Source organism: Chroicocephalus ridibundus, chromosome 8, assembly GCF_963924245.1.
Source record: "Chroicocephalus ridibundus chromosome 8, bChrRid1.1, whole genome shotgun sequence".
Lineage (NCBI taxonomy): Eukaryota > Metazoa > Chordata > Aves > Charadriiformes > Laridae > Chroicocephalus > Chroicocephalus ridibundus.
The window spans coordinates 45,013,167-45,037,081 of record NC_086291.1 but is presented as its reverse complement, the minus strand read 5'-3'; the positions used below and the strand labels follow the sequence as shown (position 1 = coordinate 45,037,081).

The 23,915-nt window shown below is 37.2% G+C and overlaps 1 protein-coding gene across 3 annotated transcripts in view; it reads left to right on the top strand.

Annotated features, from left to right (window-relative positions):
- The window catches only part of GRIN2A (glutamate ionotropic receptor NMDA type subunit 2A), a 194,616-nt gene that overhangs the window by 122,571 nt on the left and 48,130 nt on the right, over positions 1 to 23,915 (top strand). For all 3 annotated transcript variants that reach the window (XR_010072193.1, XM_063343389.1, XM_063343388.1), the window contains exons 6-11: positions 6,350 to 6,555; positions 7,946 to 8,114; positions 8,239 to 8,392; positions 12,894 to 13,019; positions 16,122 to 16,351; positions 22,956 to 23,116. Coding sequence is in view for 2 of the 3 variants with exons in the window: in XM_063343389.1 (XP_063199459.1) it covers positions 6,350 to 6,555; positions 7,946 to 8,114; positions 8,239 to 8,392; positions 12,894 to 13,019; positions 16,122 to 16,351; positions 22,956 to 23,116 (1,046 nt within the window). In the remaining variant the exon portion in view is untranslated. The remainder of the gene's footprint in view (positions 1 to 6,349; positions 6,556 to 7,945; positions 8,115 to 8,238; positions 8,393 to 12,893; positions 13,020 to 16,121; positions 16,352 to 22,955; positions 23,117 to 23,915) is intronic.

Genomic DNA, 23,915 nt, shown 5'->3' with positions numbered 1-23,915 from the left:
GTAACTTTGCAAGTCATCTGTCTTAGGTTGGCTGTATTTATCTAGCTGTTACACAGAAACACGGCAAATACTTCATTATCACCTCCTTGGCTGCAGTCTTCAAAAAATAAATAGGCACACGTGAGGTGGTCAAACCACAAATGTAATACAGTGAGTTTGTCAGGTGCTTTAGGCAACAGTGGATGAGATGAGGACCCTATGATTGCTAATTCAGGCTGACACCGAACAAGCTCTTCCGTGCTCTCAGCTATTTTCTGCTTTCCTTCCTGTATCCTGTAGAGATTCAACCAAAGGGAATATTCCAGACTGCATATCAAGATGGAAAAAATAGGAAAGAATGTACAAGTTCAAAAGAAGTACAACAGTGTGCGCACTCGAGTGGACACACAGCTGAGTTTTGCACCTACAATAGTGAATCAAGGGTTTAATTTTCCGTTGAAAATGTATTTTTTTATGACAGTCCCAGTCTTTTGGCCATAAATTAAGGATTTTTATAATCTGGGGCAGGATCTTTCCCCAGAATGATTCTATTGCCCTTTTTTCAAGTGAGGCACATTTGTATTTCTCTGGGATCGCATCATGATCTGTCTAACTAGAAATGACAGAAATTTACCATAAACCTCTGGATATTTTGTGGCATTTAGACACAGTAAAGGTATTTGCATGCAGTTTTTAACAGTTCCATAATGGTGCATGTCTGCATTCTTTGAGCGTTATCCCCAGCTTGGATTTTCTTTTTCTAAAAACATTTGTTTTACAAATAGAAACTACTGTGTTTATTACTTTGAAATCTTTCTTAATGCAGTTTTACCTTCCCTTTCCATTCTTGAATCTAGCAACACAGATATTTCATTGTATATGCTGAGAATAAGCTCATTTTCACTTTTAATTTCTCTAGTAATGTTAATTGGATTCTGAGGAGATCTAAGCAGGAGAGCGACTTGTGCTCCTTGCACTCCAAGCATGCTATTCTCTTCTTCATTGCTTGACCTGATATAGACTGTAACTAAATGTAGTTAATTTGGTTTAAGGTTGGTACATAAATCAAATTTTCAGACCTGTCTTTGAACTAATTGGTAGTTTTATCTTTCAGATTGCATAATCCAGAAGTCCAAATGTTCCTCCTGTACTTTATTTAATACTTTATTAATGGTTGTCATTCTAAAAAAGTCACGTTACCTAAATGAAAAGGAGGTTTTACAGAATGCATTTTACAAAAATAGCTATATTTTCCCCATGTTCTACGTGTACCTAGAGGTGCTAAGGAAGTGATTCCTCAGCACATGAGATTTTGAAACAGCATATGGTTGCAGGTGAAGATAACGGTGAGTTACACCAAAATGGAGACCTTAAATACTCCTCGTCTTCCAGGAAAAAGGCAAGGAGTAGGTGAGGAAAGGGATGCAGGTAAGACTGAGCAAACTGCCTGATTCATTTACAAAGAAATTTCCTGTCATTAGGGAGTGACTACACCAAGTATAAATGTTTTATCTTATATTGGCTGCATTTTAAATTCAGCATGGCTGGGCCTGCCACACCGACTCAAATACGCGAGATTCTTCTTGATGCAGTTGGCACATGTCTCTGGCTGCCTACTGTTAGTGAGCTGTGTTTCAGCTGAGTTCTCTGGGGCAGCGATCTTACTTCCAGGAGCTAGGGGAAATGATTTTCCTGATCGACACAAAGTTTTGAAATCTTAAAAATGTTTCCATTCTGTTTCAGAAGGAAAAAAAGTTAAAATTTCAAATTCTATGGATCAGTAACCCAAACAAACAAATAGATTGGAGTAGTTGAAATTCTTTCACCTTAAGTTTACTTCCACATATTTTGATAAATTAGTATGTATTTCTACATAGCAAGTCCAAGAACTATAAATGAGTTTATTAAAACATCTTTATTTCTGTTTATGAGATATTTCAAATGGTGTTTTTATGTTTTGAACAGTAAATAGCCCACTTTGAACTGTTTTCTTAAAGAAATTAAGACAATGGAAACTATCTTCAGAAAAGTTCACTTCTACCCATTTCCCGTGCTATCAAAATATAATTTGGGCAATCTGGCAGGCCTGTGCAGTATTTTAACTCCCTGTTGTCCTCTGGCTACCTTTTTCCAAGCAGTGGTGGTTTGAAGACTGAGGAAAGAAAAAGCTTCTGAAAGGCAAAGAGTACCCTTGAACTTGATCAAGTACAAGTGGGAAGTTTTAGGCTGCAGGTGGAAAGAATGAGAGTCATTCTTCACTGTAGTGTAAAAATTTCCACAGTAGAGGCAACGTGTTTCTGCGCTACATGTGAGTTTACCACTGTTCTATTTTTGTGGACCAGTTAGTCTTTGATAGACTGGCTATGAAAATTGTCTGTGGACTCTGCTAAGAGTGTGTAGAGTTAGTGTTCAGTGCTGTTTCATATTGGAGGCTTGTAGGTTGACCTGCAAATTAATGTGTTCTAGTGTTCAAATAATTTGTCATTAACATTAGAAAATGTTGCATAAAGAATATCTGTGTCAGAGATACCAATATTAGTAAGTAAGCATGCCAGTTTAAACACAGGCCCCCTCTACTTCAAATCTAGATGCTTGAACTTGGTTGGAGGATGCCACGTTTAGTTCATTTCATCAGTAGCTATAATGATCATGGAGTAGCACGCTCCGAAAAGGAGTGCTGCGAAACACTGGAGGCAATTGAATTTTGAAGCTGTCCAGGTTGGTAAACTACTTCACTGTAAAGTGGTTTATTCAAATATCACCCTTGTCTCCTAGTGAGAGCAGAAACTGAACTTTTCATATGCAACTTTTTGTATTTTACTTATGAACTTTTTTGTATTCTTCAGCATTTATAATGACCTTCACAGGTGAAACCAGGACTTGCATGCTTTTTTTAACTTGGGTATTCTGCTTTGTTGTCATAGGGAAGCCACTTTAAGAGGTCAGTGTTGAATAAGGACTTAACATTTGTGTTTGCACACAAATTCTTACACTTTATAAGCACGCCTCTTTATAATGTTCGTTATAATCTCTTTATAATGTTCTGAAATAAAATGAGCATGTTATAACCGATTGGTTTGTTCCCTAAGCATTTGAAGGTTTTAAAGACATTCAGAATGGATATTGACCGCATCTAATACTAGATCTGACTTCCATAAGTCACATAAATGCCAATCCTGGGACACCTACATATGGATGCAATTTCATAAATTCTCTGTATTTCGATGGGGACCTGTTCATGGTTTAGTTTTGCTTATTCTACAGCTTTTTTGTTTCATTTCAACCCCTCACCCTGTAAAGAAGGGATACTATCAATTTCGCAAGGATGTCAGAAAAATGTAATAATGTGTGAAGATACAAAACATTGTGTAAATAATTAATATCATTCATATTCTTAATAACAATGCTATAATTAGTTCTGCACAAGCTAAAAGGCTTCTAATAAAATTAGAAAATCCTCTCATATTTTGACTATGTGATTCAATTGTAAAAAACTAAATTATTACCATCCACTTAAAATAAATGAGAAAGAAAGAAAAAAGTGTTTTGCTCATTCAAACCTGTAGCAGAATGATAGAAGTGCAGCATGTAATCACCAACAGTATGGCTATTTTAAAAAGAAAGTACCAAATAAACATGAAAAGGGTTCACTTGTGAGTCCAGCATCAGTGGCAGAGCAAATCCGATGCCTGTGCTAACCATTTATTAATTAGTACAGGCAAATCCAACAGAAACATTTCCTAAACAAATGGAGTGACCTACAGGCTCTTTCTAATTACTGCCCTTCCTCGTTTGCCATTCTTAGCCCACTGGCGAGGATTTTCAGAGCTTTTCTGCCTTTTGCTTTTCTATCGTTCTTCATGATATTGATATCTTTCTCTTATACTTTTTTTTTCATTGTGCTTTCTGACCCTGTGGGTTGCTTAATGTACAGGTGGTAGGAGGGATGACCTGCAATGAACATGCGATTTGTGCACCTTGTAAAGCCCAGGTGAAGTTATTGTGCATCCCTGGGACTGCAGTAGTAGACCTCTTTGGATAGAGAGGTAGGAATGCCCCTAAGACATAAGGCAAGGTCTTAATTTTTAATCATTTTTAAAAAGAAAAAAGGTGAGGTGTGAATATTGAGATAAAGGAATTTATGAGACTACAAGGAGTGAATATTGAGATAAATCCATAGAATGCAACAGATGATAAAGAAAATTTTGACCTAACATTAGAGATTCACTCAACACCTAGCACTTCAATACAGATGCAACTGTCAAAAGAAATCAGCATTTGCCTAAATTAAGATATTTAAAAATATCATGGGTTTATCCTTCTCAGAATAATAAGATGGCAGTTACTCCAGTTTACGTATGAAAGAGTATCATGATTTGTCTTTTAACAGCATCAAAACAGTCGTTACGTTATTGATGGGCTTAGAGAACTCATCTTGTCATGGGCAGCATGTATCGCTGTTGGTCCATGGGATGGTGCCGCCGGTGCCGGGGCGGCTGGCAGAGGGAAGTGCTTCAGGGTCGGGCAGAGCTGCCTCCTCCCAGAGTCCTGGAGCGGGTGATGTAGAAAGGCAGGTGCTGCCGCGGCTACAGTCCTGAACGCGCAAATGCAACTCAGCCTCAGTCACGTTTCTTTTCTTCTTGCTGGCTGGAATAGGCAGGCGGTTGGGCACGTTTTCCACTTCTGAAAGTCATCGTAGTACTTGGCACGTTTGCGGTTTGACTGAAGGACTGAACTGGCTGGAATTCTCCCTGTTCCAGATGGCCAACTTCATGGCACACTTAGGGCATAGATATGAACAACACTGTGTAAGCTAACATAAACCAGCACAGACTCTGCTGTGACTGCGATTACATACCATAACTTGATGATTAAACTATTTCTGCAATGTAACTGTCTCATACAGAGTTAAAAAGATTTGTTTCCCTGTGTATGTTTTTTTCTTTCCCACGAAGGCTTCATCCATTGTGATTTGATTAAATTTCATACTAGAACTGTACGTAGGATAAATCCTGTGCCCAGTGCCCTTGATGTAGGCATGAATTCCTAATTCCCTTGAGATATTTTGAATTTCCTAATTTAAATGTATAGAGATTGTATAGAGATTTGGCATTTCTGCCTCCTACATTAAAGTTCAGCAAAACATTTTGACTTATAAACAGGATGGAAAGGAAACTGCAAAGGGTGTTTGCTTATATGCTTCCTTAAATAGGAATGGATATAAATCATGTTCTTTGGGAATTTTTGTGATTAATTTTAAAGTCTTTAGGAGACAGAAGGTAGATGACAATTTTTTTTACATTTTTTAGGATGCCAGTGTCTCGTTGTACTGTTAATTCCCACCATTTTCCTTGCAAAACAAATATTTTAGCACTCTTGTGATTGTTATAATTTGTTTAGCCTAAGCAACTGAAGAACTATTAAATGCATTAGGTTATAAATTTTGTGAAATGCTAGCTCTTTTTATTATCTATCATTGCTACTTGGATAAAACATGCAATTAGATTTATGGTAACAAAGTAGTTAGTTAAACACAATCTGAGGAAGAAAATGCAGGAGTTTTTGAAATATTTTAAACATATGCCCCTTTCTGGTGTTCTGGAAGTGGAAATAAAAGTAGGTTAATTTAGAAGGCATAATTAATAATAGTAAATAAATAGGCAATTTTAATGTAAAGTGGAGTATGCTTTCTTAAACTCCCCCAACAGTTGGCATTAACTAAAGCAGAATTAAATCTGTTATTTCTAATAAGAACTAAATCATGCATAATTGAACTTGTGTTTACTAAAACTGTGGTTTGCCTGTCTGAGGTGTGATGGAACCCTTGGGAAAGGCTTTCCCAATGGCTTTGCAAACTATAGGAATAGAAGAGTCTTCCCTTTTGAGAAGACACAGAAATAACACTCGGATACTTTGGTTATCAGTCTGATGTGTATGGGTGTGTGTGGGGATTAGTTTTCTTCTTTTTATTCTTTTTTCTTTCTTTGAGAACTGTTTTCTTATTACTGCAAATTGGTCCTGATTACAAATGGAGTATCTGGTTGCTCTTCTGGCTCAAGTGGAAATTACATGTCACATTTCAGTGCAGCTGTAGCCAGGTGATAGATAGTGTTAACTGATGCCATCCAGTCCTAATAAAGCTGTTATATCTTAAAACAACATTACCTTACTTGTCTTTACCACAGTATGTTTTCTCACTTCCTGCAATTACTAAAAAGTTCTAAAGTAACTTTGATTTAAAAAAAGCACCCAAGACAACTGTCTTTGAATGTAATTTCCTGTAGCTATATCCCAGCACATTTAATATTAGGTCTCATTTGTCAAAACCAAGCAAGCGGATATCAGCAGCCTCTGTATCTTGGCATTTCAGGTGGGGAAATGGGAGAACAACTCCCTGAGCCTGAAGTACTCTGTCTGGCCCAGGTACAGCTCTTTTGCAGACAGCGACCCAGACGATAACCATTTGAGCATTGTCACCCTGGAGGAGGCTCCCTTTGTCATTGTTGAGGATGTGGATCCTTTGATGGAAAGTTGCCAAAAAAACACCGTGCCATGTCGTAAATTTGTCAAAATAAAGTAAGTAAATACACAGCATTCCTTTTTTTTTTACTTTTTTGAGTGCAAAATATATTCCCCTGTTTTCTCATTAATTCGCTCCCTTGCTTCTTTAAATGTAGAATTGTTTTGTGGTACTTTGCTGTTCTTTTCCTCTTGCTTCCTATATTTGCTTTTCCTTCTGCATTTCATTTCCTCTTTCTTTTCCCTTTCCCACGCGGGATGCTCTTGGTTGCATATCTTCCTTTTTAATAAGTGAAAAGGTTCTGGTTATATACATGTAAGTCACATTGAATTAACAAGAAGATAGTAAGTTTATAGTAAATTCAAAGTCAACTAGAATTAGCCCTTTTCAGTCACATTGAAGAGCACTGTGTTCTAAAATTGGATGGTTTTAATGAGTCCTCTTTGAATTGTTTCTGGTTATGTTGAACTATGCCTGTTTTAATTAGTCTTCAACAATTGGAGAATGTCTCCTATTCAAAATGTGCATTTATGTTGAAGTTTGGTACAGGATAAACTACTCTGGCGTAAAATACCACTGTGACATACCATCTAGAGAAATGTTCCCTGCTTTGATTGCTCTATAACTTTGAAGTAGTCATTAGAAATCAGTGGAAAATTTCTCATTGTGCATTTATCAGTGTTGTTTCACCGGTTCCGTGCTTCAGTCTACATATTTCTGAACTGAATATAATAATAACAACAACATTTTTTACTGAGCAGATGTTGGGGGATGTGATGCATGTTTCTGAAGATTTCCAGAGACTGGTTGCGCACATGCTTCCTAAGTACTTAGTCAATTCCTAAACTATTTTTTATTTCAATTTTCAATTCTTTCAAAGCCAGTAAAATAGTGCATTGGCCTCTGAAGATGCTTATACTGGAAACTTCTGGAGGTCATGAAATGAGCATTTCAGAAAAAAAATAAAGAGAAAGTCCTCATCTTTGCACTCAAAGGTGGCCTGAAATTCGCCTTCTCAAAGTGCAGAAAAAGGTTACAGTCAACTGCTGTGCTTTTATATAGCTTACGTGTTGAGGAGTTCTCTAATTACTAAATGACATGTAGTCTTATGTCTTGAGAGTAAAAGTAATAAATGTTTAATCTAAGGCTAAGAGAGAGATTAGTAAGAGGAGACTGTATATCTTGATGGAGGAGTGCAGCAGAGAGCATGTCATACAAGGTTTACCATTATCTTCTATTTATCTCCTGCCAAGCAACTGTGTTATGATTTGTAAGAGCTACAAACACCATATAAAGCATCCTGTGGATTATTTCTGCATTTATTCAGAAAAGCACGGTCATTCACAAGTATGACAAAATGTAGTTTCGCACTATGCTAAATCTTGCTGTTACGGTTCTTCTGTTTTTCCCAGTAGAAATGTTTATGTCTCTCCTTTCTGTTGACAGCAACTCAACTAATGAGGGAACTAACGTAAAGAAGTGCTGCAAAGGATTCTGCATCGATATCTTGAAGAAGTTGTCTAAAACCGTCAAGTTCACATATGACCTGTATTTGGTGACTAATGGGAAACATGGCAAAAAAGTCAATAATGTGTGGAATGGAATGATTGGTGAAGTAAGTTCTGTTAGGTAAAAGAGCTCTTAAGTAAGAACTTAGCAATGTTTGGTTTTAATTCTTTTGGAGAAATGAGGTATTCTCTACTGAGTAATATTGGTGGTGTCTTCTCTTTGTGGATCAGGTGGTGTATCATCGTGCAGTTATGGCTGTGGGGTCTCTCACTATTAATGAAGAGCGCTCTGAAGTGGTTGACTTTTCAGTGCCATTTGTTGAGACTGGGATTAGTGTCATGGTGTCACGCAGCAATGGCACAGTTTCACCATCTGCTTTTCTAGGTATGATTCTGCAACCCCTCCAGTTCATTTAATTGTGTTCCTGTAGGGTTGGGTAGGTTTCATTGTTTGTTAAGCTATATATTGCATTGACATGTTTCTGCTGAGGTTTGAATTTTACATTAGGAAGTTGGTACCGTGTCGACATGCTGATTAACGTGATTATTAGCACATGTGCTGTTGTGTTTCAGATGCAGTAGGTGAAAAACAATGATGGTGATTTCAGTATGAAAAAGGATTCCCTGAAATCTTCAGTTGGGAAATGACTTCCTCAAAACCTGCTCCTTTACAAACTAATTTATGCTTGTTTAGCCCATCATAAATGGTTTAATATCTTCTACGCTCACATTCACGAAATAATTTTTAAACCCCTTGTAGAATAGTTAAGAAAAAGAGATTTCCTTATGATTAGAAATGATCTGACAGCTACTTTGATAAGTTACTTCTGGCTTCTGCACACCGCACTAATGCACTGGAGAGCTTCTGAGTGTTTTCTCCATTGATGCAGTTGAACAGTGGAGGTATAGCAAAGAAATTAAAGGCTGGACAGAAAAGTGATGGGATACAGAGAAACAAAGATGTTGGTCTTTCCTTGTTTGCTTCTTGCTTCAATTGTTCTTTTCTTCTTTCATTATTCCCCTCGCCTTCTCTTTTAGTGCTTATTGTTTAGTTCTATATTTGGTCATTAACCTGAATTTACCTGAAACTGAAAAAAGAATGAGCCGCAAGATGTATCAAAAGTGCCTGGGATGTTATGGTCCTCATAGTGTATTTGGGCCCAGTATTTATAAAGATAATTTGCACAGGAAAACAGTGCTTGTGACACTAAAGTCCTTTAAGTGAAATTGAAAAAAAAAAAAAAAATTCAGTATTTTCCAGATATCTTATGGAACATTTTAGTATGTTCAAGTCCATCGGGTCAGCAGTGATGTCATTTCTGGATCACTGATTGCATGTTTTCCTTTTAGATTGCTAAGTGTAAGTTCTTCACTTCCACTGAAATCACGTGTAGCCATTGAGGGACAGACTGTTGGTGTAGTACTGGCTACAAGTGGGGAAATAATTTGGTTTTCTTGCACCAGAATCATCATCACAGAGCCTATTTCTCATACCTGTTCCATAAAGGCACGTTACAGAGATGATGCAGATAAATATGACACAGGGAGTGATCAAATAACTCCCAAACCTGCTGATACCTAAACAGATTTTGGTGGTGGTTATTATTTTGTTTAACAAATGAAAGACTTTTTGAAGAAATTATAAGAGGCTGTACTTTTAATGAAAATATCCAGATAGTGGCTTTTCATTTCTATAATTCACTGACTTGCAAAGTTAATTCATTTATAAAATTGTAGTTGCAGCATGTTGAAATTATCATTTGAAATAGAAGTACTGGGGTGTTTTCTATATGTGCTGCAAGTGCAGTTGATTTTTATTATGGACTTTGCTTACCTCATAAAAACCTGCTTACAGCTGCCATCAAAAGAGACGCTGCTTTTGCATTTTTCACAACAACATAGTTATTAGTTTTCTAAAATGCATTTAATGTTATTGGTTTAGTTGGACGTACATATAATTCAAAAAGTAAAAATAACCTTTCTTATAAAGCACTATAGAATAGCATCCTTTTGGAAGAAATCTGATTTACTGCACCAATAAATCAAGTCTGTGCTCTCAGAAGTACGTTCTGGTTTTTCAGACGTAGATGAAACTGTCACTTTACTGGAATTGACTGTGTATTTCGATGAGGTGTGCATAGTAGTAAAAAGCTTTGCCATGCAAAATGCTATCAGGCAGGTAACTGAGTTTATTCACAGAGAGAATTTGTTTCAATTAAATGAACGTCTAAGAATAGAGTCATCTTACATAATTCTTTTAAAAGATTTTTTTTAAACTGTGTGAAATACAATATTATTTCTTTAAAATAGCACTTGATTACAGTTCAAGAAATATCTGGGTTTTTGTGATTTGTTACTACGAATGTAGACAAATACATTCAAATACAGATTTTGTCTGAACTGGGTTTTCCATTCAGTGGTTGAGTCCAATAGATCTAAGTGACTGTTGGGCTGGCAGCCCCTTCCTCATTGGCTGCTGTGTTCTGTTTCTGATGTGGCTGTCTCCTTCAAAGGAGAATTTTATCCACATTAAAACATTTCCATATCGTACTAAAATTCATATGTACTAGATCCACAAATATATTTTTTTAATATTCTGTGGAGATTTTATTCAACTTTATTTAAACAAACAAAATAAGGGAAACCTCAAGTCCAAATTTCTATATTTTTAAGAGGGAAAGAGATCATAAGTGAGGTCAGTTTTCTCTTTTGGAGGCATTGCTGGAATAGGAAATCTATGCCCCTCCTTAGTTTTTGTATGTTTAAGTATTGTTTTGGTGGTGGGAGGTAAAACTTGAAGTTAGTGGAGTACTGCATCTTTTTGATTGCTCAATATTCTCCATTGCCAATCATTTGAAATGTACACTGGCAAGTCATATATTAGTATTTTTCTGACATATCATAGCTTTACTGAAAATTCTTATAAAACCTGCTGCTTGCTTGAGGGAAGTTCTCTTTCTGTCCTTTGAGAATCAAAGAACGGTGCTGAATGTGTAATTTGAGCTCTAATATGACAGGAAGATCGACTTTGTTATTCAATTGATTTTGTACTTGTTCCATCTTACTGCTTGCTATTCTAAATAGCTTTTTATTTTCCTATTGCTTCTTTTAATCCTCCACCTCATTACCAGAGTGCTTAAATTATTAAAGAGCATTCAGCTTAAACTGTTGTTATAGCTCACTTTTTCACATCGGCTTGTTTTGCCCTTTGCCTTTTTAGATTTTGACAAATTACCATTGCTGTTTCTACACTGTTGCTTTTGATAAAACTCTTATCAGGCTTGCTTTCTTCTATGAAAATGCTCTCAAAAAATTGTATGATAGTTTTATGTGAATTCCAATTTATTCCAGTTAATATGTGAATTCACAGAATATTTGTTATTAACTGTATTTGGCTACAGAATGTCCTTTACCTGCCTGCATCTGAACAGTTTGGCTTAAAATTTCCCTGCCTTGCCTTTTAGTTTGCATCCAAAATCACCAGTGGGGCTATTTGGAATTTGCTCTTTTCTTGCTTCCAAATTTCTGAAGAACTGTAGCAACGGCAAATGATCTCATGAGATGTCCGTGCTTGGGCCTAAGTTATTACATTTCATTCTAGTTCTGGGTGAATCATTCATGCTAACTCAGGCAAGGTTCAGATTGGGCTATTTGGTTTAGCACACCTCAACTCTCTCTCGTGGTTGATTCCTTCGGTAATGGAAAATGATAGAATAATTTTCAGTGGTTCAAATCTTAACTTAAATTCGAAGAATAAAGAAGTTAAGATGGAGGAACCTCTTGGGCTTTCAAAAACAGGCAAAGCATTGAAACATACTAACTTCTTGTCATTTCAAGAGCTTCTTGATTCTGTCCTAATTTGAAATAGTATGCTAAGATTTTTTTCTCACACCTCAGAGCACACTCACACTTGCATTATCTACCAAAATTAGGATATAAAATGCCTCCAAATAAGCTGACCTAATAAAGAGATATTACTTTGCCATACAAAACCTTTCTTACATATATCCTTGTATCGTGACGGCTGCCACAGGGACTCCTGAAGTGACAGAATTTGTGATTGGGCAAAAGTGATATTTAAGAACTTTGTGTTATCACATACTATTACCAAATCCAATCTCTTCAAAGAAGTTGGTGCTTAGTCTGGTATTTGAAACTGCATTTAGTTTTCTGTTCCAACCTACTCTTTTTACTTAATCATGTTTTTTCTGTCTTTCAAACTGACATTCAGTTTTCCATAAAAACCTTTTGATTTCACAAATTTCCTCCCAGATGAGAATGAGACTTTCAAAAGGATGTGTTTGCAATTGTTAAAAACAACATCTTCATTGCAGGTAGATGAAAGTGAACACAGAGAGAAAAGAATTCTGAAACAAAGGAGAATAGTTTGAATGCGAGTATTTAGCTTTTTTACATAACGCTTATTGTTGGATAGAAAATGAGACAGAATTCACTGAATTACTAAATGTATTAAACGTGCTTAATTGCTTTTGCTCTGCAGAAACACAGTCAAAATGGTAAGACCATTCTGTTGGTACATGCATATAACATAGGATACACAGAAACGGGCGACCTGATTGTAAACCACATAAGCAGCGAGCCAAAGCAATTATTTGCAACTCAGTGTCAGTTAAGGCTTTGTCAACGGAAAGTGTGCAGCCTTTGTTTTTGAATTGCAACTTACATTTAAGATTTTGACTATGAATTTTGTGTATAGTAACAGCTGTTCTTCATATATTGCTACTTAGTTATTTGCTAGCATTTTGGTTGGTAAAACCTAATTTAAAGAAAGCTGCTGGGCTTCCCTAGCCGAAGACATTAGAATTCTTGTGCTGTGACTGGTTTAAGGAACTGTGTTTCTGTTTCTCTTGTCTGTTTTGCTGCAGAGCCTTTTAGTGCATCTGTCTGGGTGATGATGTTTGTGATGCTTCTCATTGTGTCCGCCATGGCTGTCTTTATATTTGAGTACTTCAGTCCTGTAGGATATAATAGGAACCTAGCACAAGGGAGAGGTAAGCTTTGCATTTTACACAAGACTAAAGCTATAAAAAAATCATGTGTTTCCCATCCCTTGCCCTCCATCTTTTAAAATAAACATACCATAGAAATAAAACAGTAGAACGAGCTGTGAAACTGTTTGCTCTTAATTTAAAATATGATTTCTTGAGGGCTTATATGCTTATGTTTGAATTCTAATTAATTGGAATAAAGACATATAGAAGGGTAAATGATATCAGAGAGTCATATTCAGGCAGTGTTTGGTCAGTATACTGTATCAGTTGTAGAACGTCAGCTTAAAAAAGCACTGGAATAAATTCTACAGACTCCTGACTCTTCATGAATTCACGGTTAGTTCAGAGATAATGATCTAAACTGGTGTGGTTTGGTGGATAATGTGGAAAAATAGCAGTTACGTTATATTTAGTTTTATATAGTCCCTATAAAAAATCTGATGAACTCAGCCTTGAAATGAGGCCAGTGACAGAAGGGCATCTCTTCTTTCTGTGTAGCATCTACGGTTATAGAAATTTCATTTTTAAAATATACCAGCACAACAAATTTAATACAGAGCTTGCCTTTCTCAGCGAAAGCTGCAGTTGTAAATTATTAGCACTTTGACCTGAGAATGAGGATTCCATGTATTGTGGTGCCCTCATCCTTCCCTTTCTTTACTTACAGTTCAGAATGCAGCCTGTTTTTGATTTCTAAATCATACTTGCCTCATTTTATAACAAGAGATCTTCCAGCTTCATGAACACAGTTCTGGGGACTATTACAAACTAGTGGTTTCTTCTAGATTATCATTGGTTTGTTCGCTGAAAAGGGGGATTATTGTAATGTTCAGATGGTGTTATCGTTTTGATAAGATGGTAAATATGTAACCTCTGTCCAAAGTAAACACGAAGGGGAAACCAAAGGTGAATATAGAGACTGTAGATCTAGGGGCTAGGCTGTTCTTTTCTGTGCTACCTCATGTGCCAGAATTGATTATTTAGTGTACTTAAGGCTATAAAGACATATTATGGCACTAGACCATCCTAACTTAGCTCTAGAGACTTGCCATGAATCCAGCTGCCATTCATTTGAAACATGGGAAGCTTAAAATATATGGGCATCTTTATGTAGATTACTCCTTCCCCTAGGCATTTTTGGCGGGATGAACAGAACCATAGAATTGCCAAGGTTGGAAGGGACCTTTCAGATCTAGTCCAACCATCAACCTAACTGACATAAACCGTCTCTAAGCCATACCTCTGAGCACTATGCCTACCCGTCTTTTAAATAGCTCCAGGGATGGCGATTCAACCACTTCCCTGGGCAGCCTGTTCCAATGCTTATTAACCCTTTGAGTGTAAAAATTTTTCCTAATGTCCAATCTAAACCTCCCCGGGTGCAACTTGAGGCCATTTCCTCTTGTCCTGTCTCCTGTGACTTGGGAGAAGAGACCGACCCCCCACCTCTCTACACCCTCCTTTCAGGCAGTTGTAGAGAGCAAGAAGGTCTCCCCTCAGCCTCCTTTTCTCCAGGCTGAACACCCCCAGCTCCCTCAGCCGCTCCTCATCAGACTTATTCTCCGGACCCCTCACCAGCTTCATTGCCCTTCTCTGGACTCCAGCACCTCAATGTCTTTCTTGTAATGAGGGGCCCAAAACTGGACACAGTAAGAAGCTCAATGGTAATACAATCTCATAAACAGAACTTTAGACTGCTTTCTTGGCATGTGCTTTCCTTATCATTGTTGCTCAGAAAATATATATTATCCTGGCATCAGCCCAATTTTAAATGGCTCTAGAAGTTGGTTTAATAAACCAAAAGTCAGCTCCATTTTGCTGCACTCTATCTTCTTAGCACTGCTGCAGAATAAAAGATGGTAATCCAAGATGTTGTGCTTGATTACATTGTGAGAAATTAGCACTATATTAGAGAGCCTTTCCACTGAAATGAGAACATACACTGAGTACACCCACTTTGGGTTTTATTCTTTTAAGAGTAATTAAATTATTACTAAAATAAAGTGTAATTACATTAATAACCAAATCTGAATTTTTAATGTGCATCCCCTTTGACAAAGGGGCAGGGCAGGAGGTAATATTACAGGTGTCTGCATCACACCTTGTTGTCTCAATTGTGATTTCATTAAAAAATAGATACTTATGTAAAGGTCAAATGAGTCACAGTCAGGGGAGGCATGTTTCTCTCCATTGAAGATAAAGGGAGTCTAGATGATGAGCAGTGTGTGATGACTGCACTGTACTTACTTAGAGCTGGGTAAGAACAAACTTCGCTCTACAGATAAGGCCTGTTGAGTGGATAATAGCATTGCTAACCCACTTCTGCCACTGTGTGGGCCTGAGGGCATCGTGCTGACCACTTCTTGCTTTGGGATGAATTAAGAACTGAACTGACTGAAAACAGGAATAACAGAAACTACAGAATGGATTAGCTGGGATAGGTTTTTACCTGTAATGCCGACACATTTGAAGCCACGGAATCAACTCTGAATGAATGAGGTAGCCAGAGTCTGGTTCGTTTTAAGTCGTGTATCTATACAGTAGCTGCTTTGTGTTGGCTTACTGATTTATCCTCTGAGTGCAAGGTTGCTTAGAAGTAGGTGACGTATTCACACATCTTGATCTTAAACATGTTTATATAAAGTTTGAAAAGCGTAATGTTGGAAAACTGGAGAGGATACAAAATAATTTGGGTGAGAAAAGTACTAGAATTGAATTATTAAGACTTAAACTCCCAATTTTCCATTTTACGTGTCCACTGTCACAGACAGCTGCAGGGGGCATACAGTGGCACATACCTTACTGCAAGACCCACATCACTTTCCTTCTCCTCCAAACCTATGCTATCCTTTTTCATTTGAAAACTTTTGAAGTAAATGACACATAGAAAAATGTTGAAATGTTTTTTATAAATATGGAAATAAATGTCATTACAATAGAGAGTACCTATGGTAAATCCTGTGATTCCATTGGAAGTACAGTGAATACGTACTGAAATATTTTTTAACTATATCTTTGTGAGTACTTCGTTGTTATTATGTAGGGTATCTTGCCAAGGTTTAATTGAATTGCAATGAAAATAACTGCTCTTTGCAATTACAGATCCCCATGGACCATCCTTTACCATTGGAAAGGCGGTGTGGTTACTCTGGGGCTTGGTATTCAACAACTCTGTGCCTGTGCAAAACCCCAAGGGGACGACCAGTAAAATCATGGTGTCAGTTTGGGCTTTCTTTGCTGTCATCTTCCTGGCTAGTTATACTGCCAACTTAGCTGCGTTTATGATTCAAGAGGAATTTGTTGACCAAGTGACTGGACTCAGTGATAAAAAGGTAGGTCTTCAGCTCAAAAGACGTCAGTGTCCATTCTTCATAATCCTTCTACAAATTTGTATTTTGTGCTAAAAAAACCTCTGAGCAAGATAACAAGCTAAAACTGGATGACTTGATTCTGAGTGTAAGCCTTTACTAACAAACCTGAGACCCACAGCATGAAAATATCAGACTGTTTTCAAAGTCTCTGAGCTGCCTTTTCAAAAGTAACTGCATTATTTGAAAAGTATCTTTATTTTGTGATGGGAATCAATTCCTGTTTGATTAAAGGGAATGCCTCACCAATATACAAAATTTGAAAAATAAAAAAGTCAGCTTGAATGCAGGGAAGACATATTTAAAATTATTTGAACATCTCTCTGTGGAACATTAATAATATATTACTTGAAAAAATATTTATAAAACCAGCAAGTATACAGTAACTAATGGAAGCCAGTTAAGGCTCCTGAAAAAATGTCTTTTTGCTTTCTATGTCGTGTGCAAGGAAGTTACAGAAAGAGTTCAGATTTAAAGTGGTGCCAGCACAAATAAGCAAAGAGAAACAATAAAAAGTGATACATGTTGTCTGTGTATGTTTGAATGTTTTCCTTATATGAAATGGCAAGAGTAAATAGGAAAAATAAACAGATCAGATAATTTTGGGTTTTGTATTATCACATTGAAGTGAGATGTAAATTACATAGGAAAAGGTGCTGAATTTTGATACGTTTGTGGAAGACACTTTCCTAATTCAAAAACTTTTGTGAGAATTGCACTTTGAGCAGTAGACTCTGATAATTCACTTAAACCCTACTCAAGTTTCACACAAATTGACAAATAATAAATACGCTTTTTCTTTTCGTATTGTTGTAGCTTGACTGAGCTTCCTTCTGCTGAAAGTATACTTTCCAAGTCTTTGTACTTGCAAAGTTTAATCAATAGTCTTAGAAACCTAGCGATTCTTTTATTTCGTTTGTGTGACTGCTTTGGTAATAGTGGTATTGCATGGAGGGATTGAAATCCTTCTGCAAAATTATTGTTGTGGTGGATATGCACAAAATACACGAAGGCCATGCTGTTCTCAAGTTTATGCCCAGTTGTTTTAAAAGGAAACTAAATATTGACTTTAAGAAGTAATATTTAAATACCGTATAGCACAGGGGAGAACTTCACAAGGGATTTATCTCAAAGGACAGAAAATAAAGGAAATTATTATTCAAAAGAAGGCAACAGCTCAGATGATAGCCTTGTGTCTGTTTTTTGTTTTAACTGCTTTTTATGACCAGCCTTTGATTGATCTCCTGAGGTATCAAAGCATGAATTGCAAGCATGGCTAGAGGAAAGACAGATAAAAAGAAACAAAAAATGATAGTAGTTTTGTTTTTATTAAGTTGTGTTGTCACAAAACCTTTGAAAGGGTATGAAGACTGTTAAATATACCTCTATTTTAAGATAATATTCTTAGTAAGAGACAGATAAAAGGTATTCTTCGGTTGAAGATAAAAAAAAAGGATTTGATAAATGTCTCTCCTGTTTGTGAGAAAGTACAGAGTGTTTTCCTGGGAAGTCTCAGTTTTGGCAGGATTTGGCCTGCACCTGGCACAGCACTAGTGTTCGGGGCTGCCAGTGCACCCTTATCTTCCTCTCTCTGCTGGCTGTTTGCCACTCTCACCTATGGGCTGGGAAAATGTCAGAATCTGTTCTGTAGCTTTTGGCTAATAACTTCCTTATTTTTGTTATTCTGTTCTCTCGGCTAAGTAGGATTTTATTTCCACAAAAAGCAAGTTAAAAATAGCAAAATACTTGAATTAGAAAATACCGTCTGCTTTTGTGTGGTCCTCTGATCATTTATTTCATCTGCCACCTTTGTTTTTATTTTATAGTTCTTCAAATTTTGCCTGAAGGATATAGAGATAAATCAGGGCAGCCATGCCTTTTCTGATTAAATTAAACAAGCCAGAAGTCCAGAAAAGCAATGATGATCTAATTCCAAATATTCCTCTTGCCATACACAGGTTTTGCCTCCTCTACAATCCTGAGGTTTCTTGGGTTTTAAAAATTCAAATAATTAAGGATAATTTACAGGAATATAATCTGATTCGTGTTAAATTATTTTTCTCCTCTCTTTGTCTTGTTACTGCAATGTTGTTGTTGGGGGACCAGTTCTGGAATTCACAACAGTTTTATTGTCATTCAGTGGAAAACTCCAATCCTTCCTGCAAGGAAAGTGGTCATAGGCAAAGGCCAGGGAGAAGGGACAGAAGTATGGGTAAAATTAATTTAAAATAGTTAACATCTAGAAGTTAAATTAAAAAAGAAAAACGTCTGGGCTGGTAAAGCAGTTTACTGTTCCCTTCTCTCCCCTTTTTCCTACTGCCACAACTGAAGAGTCAAGCTCTTTTGTCAATGCTCTTTTTGCCAATGCTCTATTGTCAATGCAATAAAGTATTCCCAGTTAGAGGTCCCGAGGTTTCTCAGCCCAGCTCCCTATGTGACAGACTATCGAGAAGAGAAGCCAGGAAAAAACCTTTCTCTCTCTGAGCAGTCCTCCCTGACCCTCAGCATTCAATACCTTCCCGTTCAGGAAACGTCTTACACTCTAGCATCTGGTTCACCAGGTTTGCTGAACACATGATAACGTCCTCTTTACCCTTCTATGCTTTGAGACCTCTTGATACTTTCCTCAACCTTCATAATGTTGCTAATGAATTTCTGAATGCCATGTCATCTATGTGTCACGCAGAAATACATGGCACAGCATGTACTGGAGTTACTAGGGGTGGGTGTTCATAAACTCAAATGATTCAGAAGATGAGAAGAAAATTATATTTTGACATCCTTGTATATGTAAAAGAATTTAAAAAGCTTTGTGTTCATAAAAAGGTACAGAAAATTAGTCCAAAAGTATCCAGCACAGTTGCCATTTGTAGCCGTTTTTACTTTTGAGACCATTTATGCCTTTTTCATGTAGTGAAAGAGATGAGATTACTAAGGGAGAGTAGATAGTGGTGGACAGAATTGTCTTGCAAACCATTTATCTGCTGTGATTCCTCCACAGTCACATTTTAAAAAATGCCCCACGTGCATGGGGTCTAGGGGATTCTCTTCAACCTTCACAAGAAGCCTTAGTTATGCCATTTACAGGTTCCTTATTTTCGCAAGATTCACAGTATTCTAGTAATGTTGGATTTCTATTTTTGTGCAAGCAGATGGCACGAGTTCTGTAGTTACTTAGAGATATGTCTGTGTCAGAGCAGACTGAGGTCAAAAGGCAGCACGGATGATGGGGCAGTTAGGGTGACCCTCTTACCCCAGTCCATCTTTCCACGTCTATATTAGACCTTTACAGTGCTTTTTGAGAGTTGTCAGAGTATCGACTACATTTCAGTAGCTGATGAGTATAATAATAGTCTTGGAATTGCTAAACACAGTAGCTGTATTTTTCAAAGATCAGAAATCAGACTGTCAGTGTTTTCCATCTGGTAAAAGAAGAAAGCAGAGAGTTGAAATATGGGTGTTTTTCTATCACTCCAAACCAGCCATAATTCCCATTAAAATCCGTGTTAGCAGAGGGAGAATATTTACTATTTTCTACTATTTTAGTGATGTTTTCCGCAGTTCCTTAAAATACTCCAGAACAATAACAAACAACTGCTCTGAATATCACCTTTTCAGGCAAGCCTGCAAATCTTCAGGTAAAGTCAATATTTAATGTTTGTGAAAGATCACCTTACTGGCTTTAATGAAATTGTCAGTTTTATTAAGGCATTTAGGTAAAACAAAATAAAACCAATAGGACAAGGACTCTCTCCCCAGCTCAGCCACAGTGTTTAGGATTCCTAGATCAGTAGGACTGGAGTTTTGTTACCACGTGCCACAGTTCTAGCAGCTGGCAGAGCATGGGGAAGCAAGATCAAATTGATTAGTTTTCTGAATAGCAGTAGATCTCTCCACAGTTATGACTCAAGCAGGGGGCTTGTTCATTCAATTTAGGGATTTTATTAGCGATTAAAAAAGATTAACATTTCAGAAAGTGTCTAGGAAGAAAATTGCTTCCTAGCAGACATGATATATTTTATTTCCCATCATGGGGCTTCAGGGAAAATGAATGCATGTAGAGTCTTGATGCTTTTTTCTTTCTTGTCTCATGCCTGCCACATAGATCTTTGCTGCAGTCACAGAGCCTATATGCTTCTCCAGGACATGTCAGTTCATAGAATATAAGTTTACAATTATTGACAAGAACTTTATACACTTTAGATGCGAGTGTGCCATTCGTAAAAAGACTTTAAACTCTTATTTCTTCTTTACAAGACATCTGTGAGCAGGCAGTAGTAGCAGACAATAATTTTCAAAAAATTATCTCCTTGTGACTCCTGTATGTATTGGTTAGTGTCTTGTGCCAAGAAATTCTAGTCAATGGATGGTGTTTGGAACCATTTCTCTCTGAATTTTCTGTATTTGAATTCCTTGTATGACTTATTTCGTAACTTGAATTGCTTGTTATCCCCATGATCTTTGAATGAACTAGTACTTTTTATTAATCTTTGCTCTCCTGCAGAAATATTTTTGTGTTCCATGACTGTTCAATTTGGGACAGATACCTCAATTCCTTCAACCATTCCTATGGGAGGGAAACTCCTCCCAACAACTTAAACTCATATGAATGTTCTTGAAAAGTGAGAATAATCAGAACCAAACTCCATTTCTAAATTACCAGGACACTCCACCATAATCTTCCCGTTCCCTCAATTCCCCTGCCATACCTCAGGATTAGGAATTGAGTTTGCAGAATACTCACCACAGCTGAATTTCCAAAATATGTCAGCTGTAGGACCAGCAGCACTTTTTACAGGTCTTGAAATCGGCATTGTTTCTCTTTAATCATTTTTTTTCCAGTTCTGTTGATTGGGGAATTTGATACAGACATTAGGAGGTACTGGAAGCCATCTCACTACTTCAGGGATTAATTATCTGTAGATTTAAATAAAGTTAATAGCAAGCTACATCTGTATTAGAATCTCTGGACATGTATTTATGTGCGGGGTTTGTCTCAGCATTGCACAATAAACAGAAAAAGGAGATAGCAAATATAGACTAAGAACCATGACTAGTATACGGTGTAATTTTAGTGCATGGGTCAATTAGTATGTGTAAAGTAGTAGCAAAGTAATAATTTAAACAGTTAAGCTGTGAAAAGGGAAAATGAGAAAAGTAAGACATCTGTTAGCTGAACAAATAGAGAAAAATAGAGTTCAGTCCTTTATGCTTTGTCAAAATATGCTTAATTAAAATGAAGCATTTAATTGTAGTACTGTAACATGAAAATATTGTTGCAGCAATAATTTCACAGTCAAGGTTTGATGGCATTGAAAATACTCCCAGTTTTAAGCTTATTTTTATTATTTTTGCAAATTGGCACTGGATCCTGGGAATTCCTGGTGCTCTGAGACCCAACTTCAACAAGAGAAGTATTACATGTGTAGCCCAAAGGAAGCAAGCAACCCTTGCAGCGCAGGGTATAAAGATTGCTCTTCTAACTCCAATAGTTAAAACAGAGTGCGTTTTGCTGTGGAATTCATGGGTGACTGCTTTTATCAATGCTCAATTGAATTCCCTCATTAGCCAATAGTTCCTCTAATTTGAGTGGCCTTTTTAATTTATTTCTTAAAGAAACATTTTAATTTAATCCTGAATTATCACTTGGTATTTAAAGGGAGATATTGAAAAGGTGCATATGAAAGTTTCAGGTCTGTTAGCAAAGGTTTATGTGCGATTTTTTGAATGATTTCCAAATCTGAAACTTGAGGGTGCTCTGAGCTATTGCTATTCCTTTGCAGCTGTTCCCTGGCTTGTTTGTCTGTGCTGATGAAATAGGGACATAGAGGGTAAAATTGTAGAATAAACCTATATGCCATCAAGCAAATGGTTTGTAGTTTTAAATTGTAGGGATAAATAGGGACTAGGATTATAGGTACGGGAGCTCAAGAAACCCTTTCCATGTCAAGTGATGTAGCTGCTGAGCCCCTGGGGAAGATGCAAGAACTTTTATTCCCTTTGAGCGACGGTGGTGGAAGGGAAGCCAGCCCTCACCCTGTCCCTCCCTGCACACCAGCTCCTGCAACCACCTGCACCCAGCCAGGAGCAGCGCATTAGACGCCGCTCAAGTGGCAAAAATGATCCTTTTGCCCTCTTTGTGTGGGGACCCACAACGTCTCAACTGACATGAAGGTGTGAAATGACTACCTACAAAATACTCTTTTCTTTTGATTGCTGTTTACCAGTGTGTCTGCTTGTAGTTTGGGTTCTCTGGGGAAATGTCGGCAGATGAGGAACATCTTCCAGTATCTCTCTGCTCCAGTTTCTGCGGTCCTGCCATACTGCAGTGCATGGGAGAAAGTCACATTAAAGTGGCAAAACTGAGCTGTTTTTACTTTCGATGTAGATGTTTCTGTAAATTCAGACAGTGTGAAGACACAGTTTCTGGTATAATCAAGCTGAATTACAGCATTTGCCTACAAGAAATTTGAGGCAGCTTATACACCTTCTGGTTTTTTTAACCTGAAATTGCCCTTCTTCACATTTGGAATGCCTGAAACACTTTGCTTTTCCCATTTCTCTCTAGTTCCAAAGGCCATATGATTATTCACCTCCTTTTCGATTTGGAACGGTCCCAAATGGAAGCACAGAGAGGAATATCAGAAACAACTACCCTGATATGCACCTTTACATGACGAAGTACAATCAGAAAGGAGTTGAAGATGCCTTGGTCAGCTTGAAAACTGGGTAAGCTTTTCCCATTAGTTTTAAAGAATACTGTAGACTTTGCAGAAACTGAGAAATATTGATCTGTACTTACTGTGATACTGAACAGACTGATGTCAGGCGTGCTATGTAGTACATGGCTCCTTTTTTTTTTTTCCAAGTTCGCTGTACAGATATCGGAAAGGAGAATGGTTGCCTGTGATTTGTATGACTGTTAAAATTGCATAGAAGCTTTGATGTCCTATATAAAATAGATTCAAAGGGCAGAATTAGTATTTCCCAAATTTAAAGAGATGAAACAGATGGGCCTGAGTTTGGGTGAGGGCTCAACACAGAACATGATGTTTTGTACAGTTCCTCTTTATCTTTGCAGAACTCTGTTTCATAGTAATGTGCTTTCTCTGAGTGAATTTCTGACAAAGCTTGTTTGCCTGCCCAGCGTGCAACTACTTGTTATTTCTTTTCAAGCTCCTGTCCCTTAGGTATACTTTTAGGTCTACTCTTACATTTTCTTCCCTCCTCTAATTAGCATGGCCTTTACTGTCACATCTGAAGTATTGAATTTGATCTTCTTGAAATCGGTAGAGATGAGAGAGTCTCAAACATAGTATCTAATCCTGGGAATCTTGGTAAATATTCTGGCAAATATTCTTGTCCTTCTTCCTCAAGATGGGAGATTTAGACTTGAGTGCCATCCACCCTTTTCTCTCTCTGAAGCAGCTCATTCTGCCGGGTTGGACAAAGAGACTAATTTTTCATTCTTAATCCTCAAAAGGCCTGGGAGTGCCTTACTACTTGTACCAGTATTCATCTCGGGGAC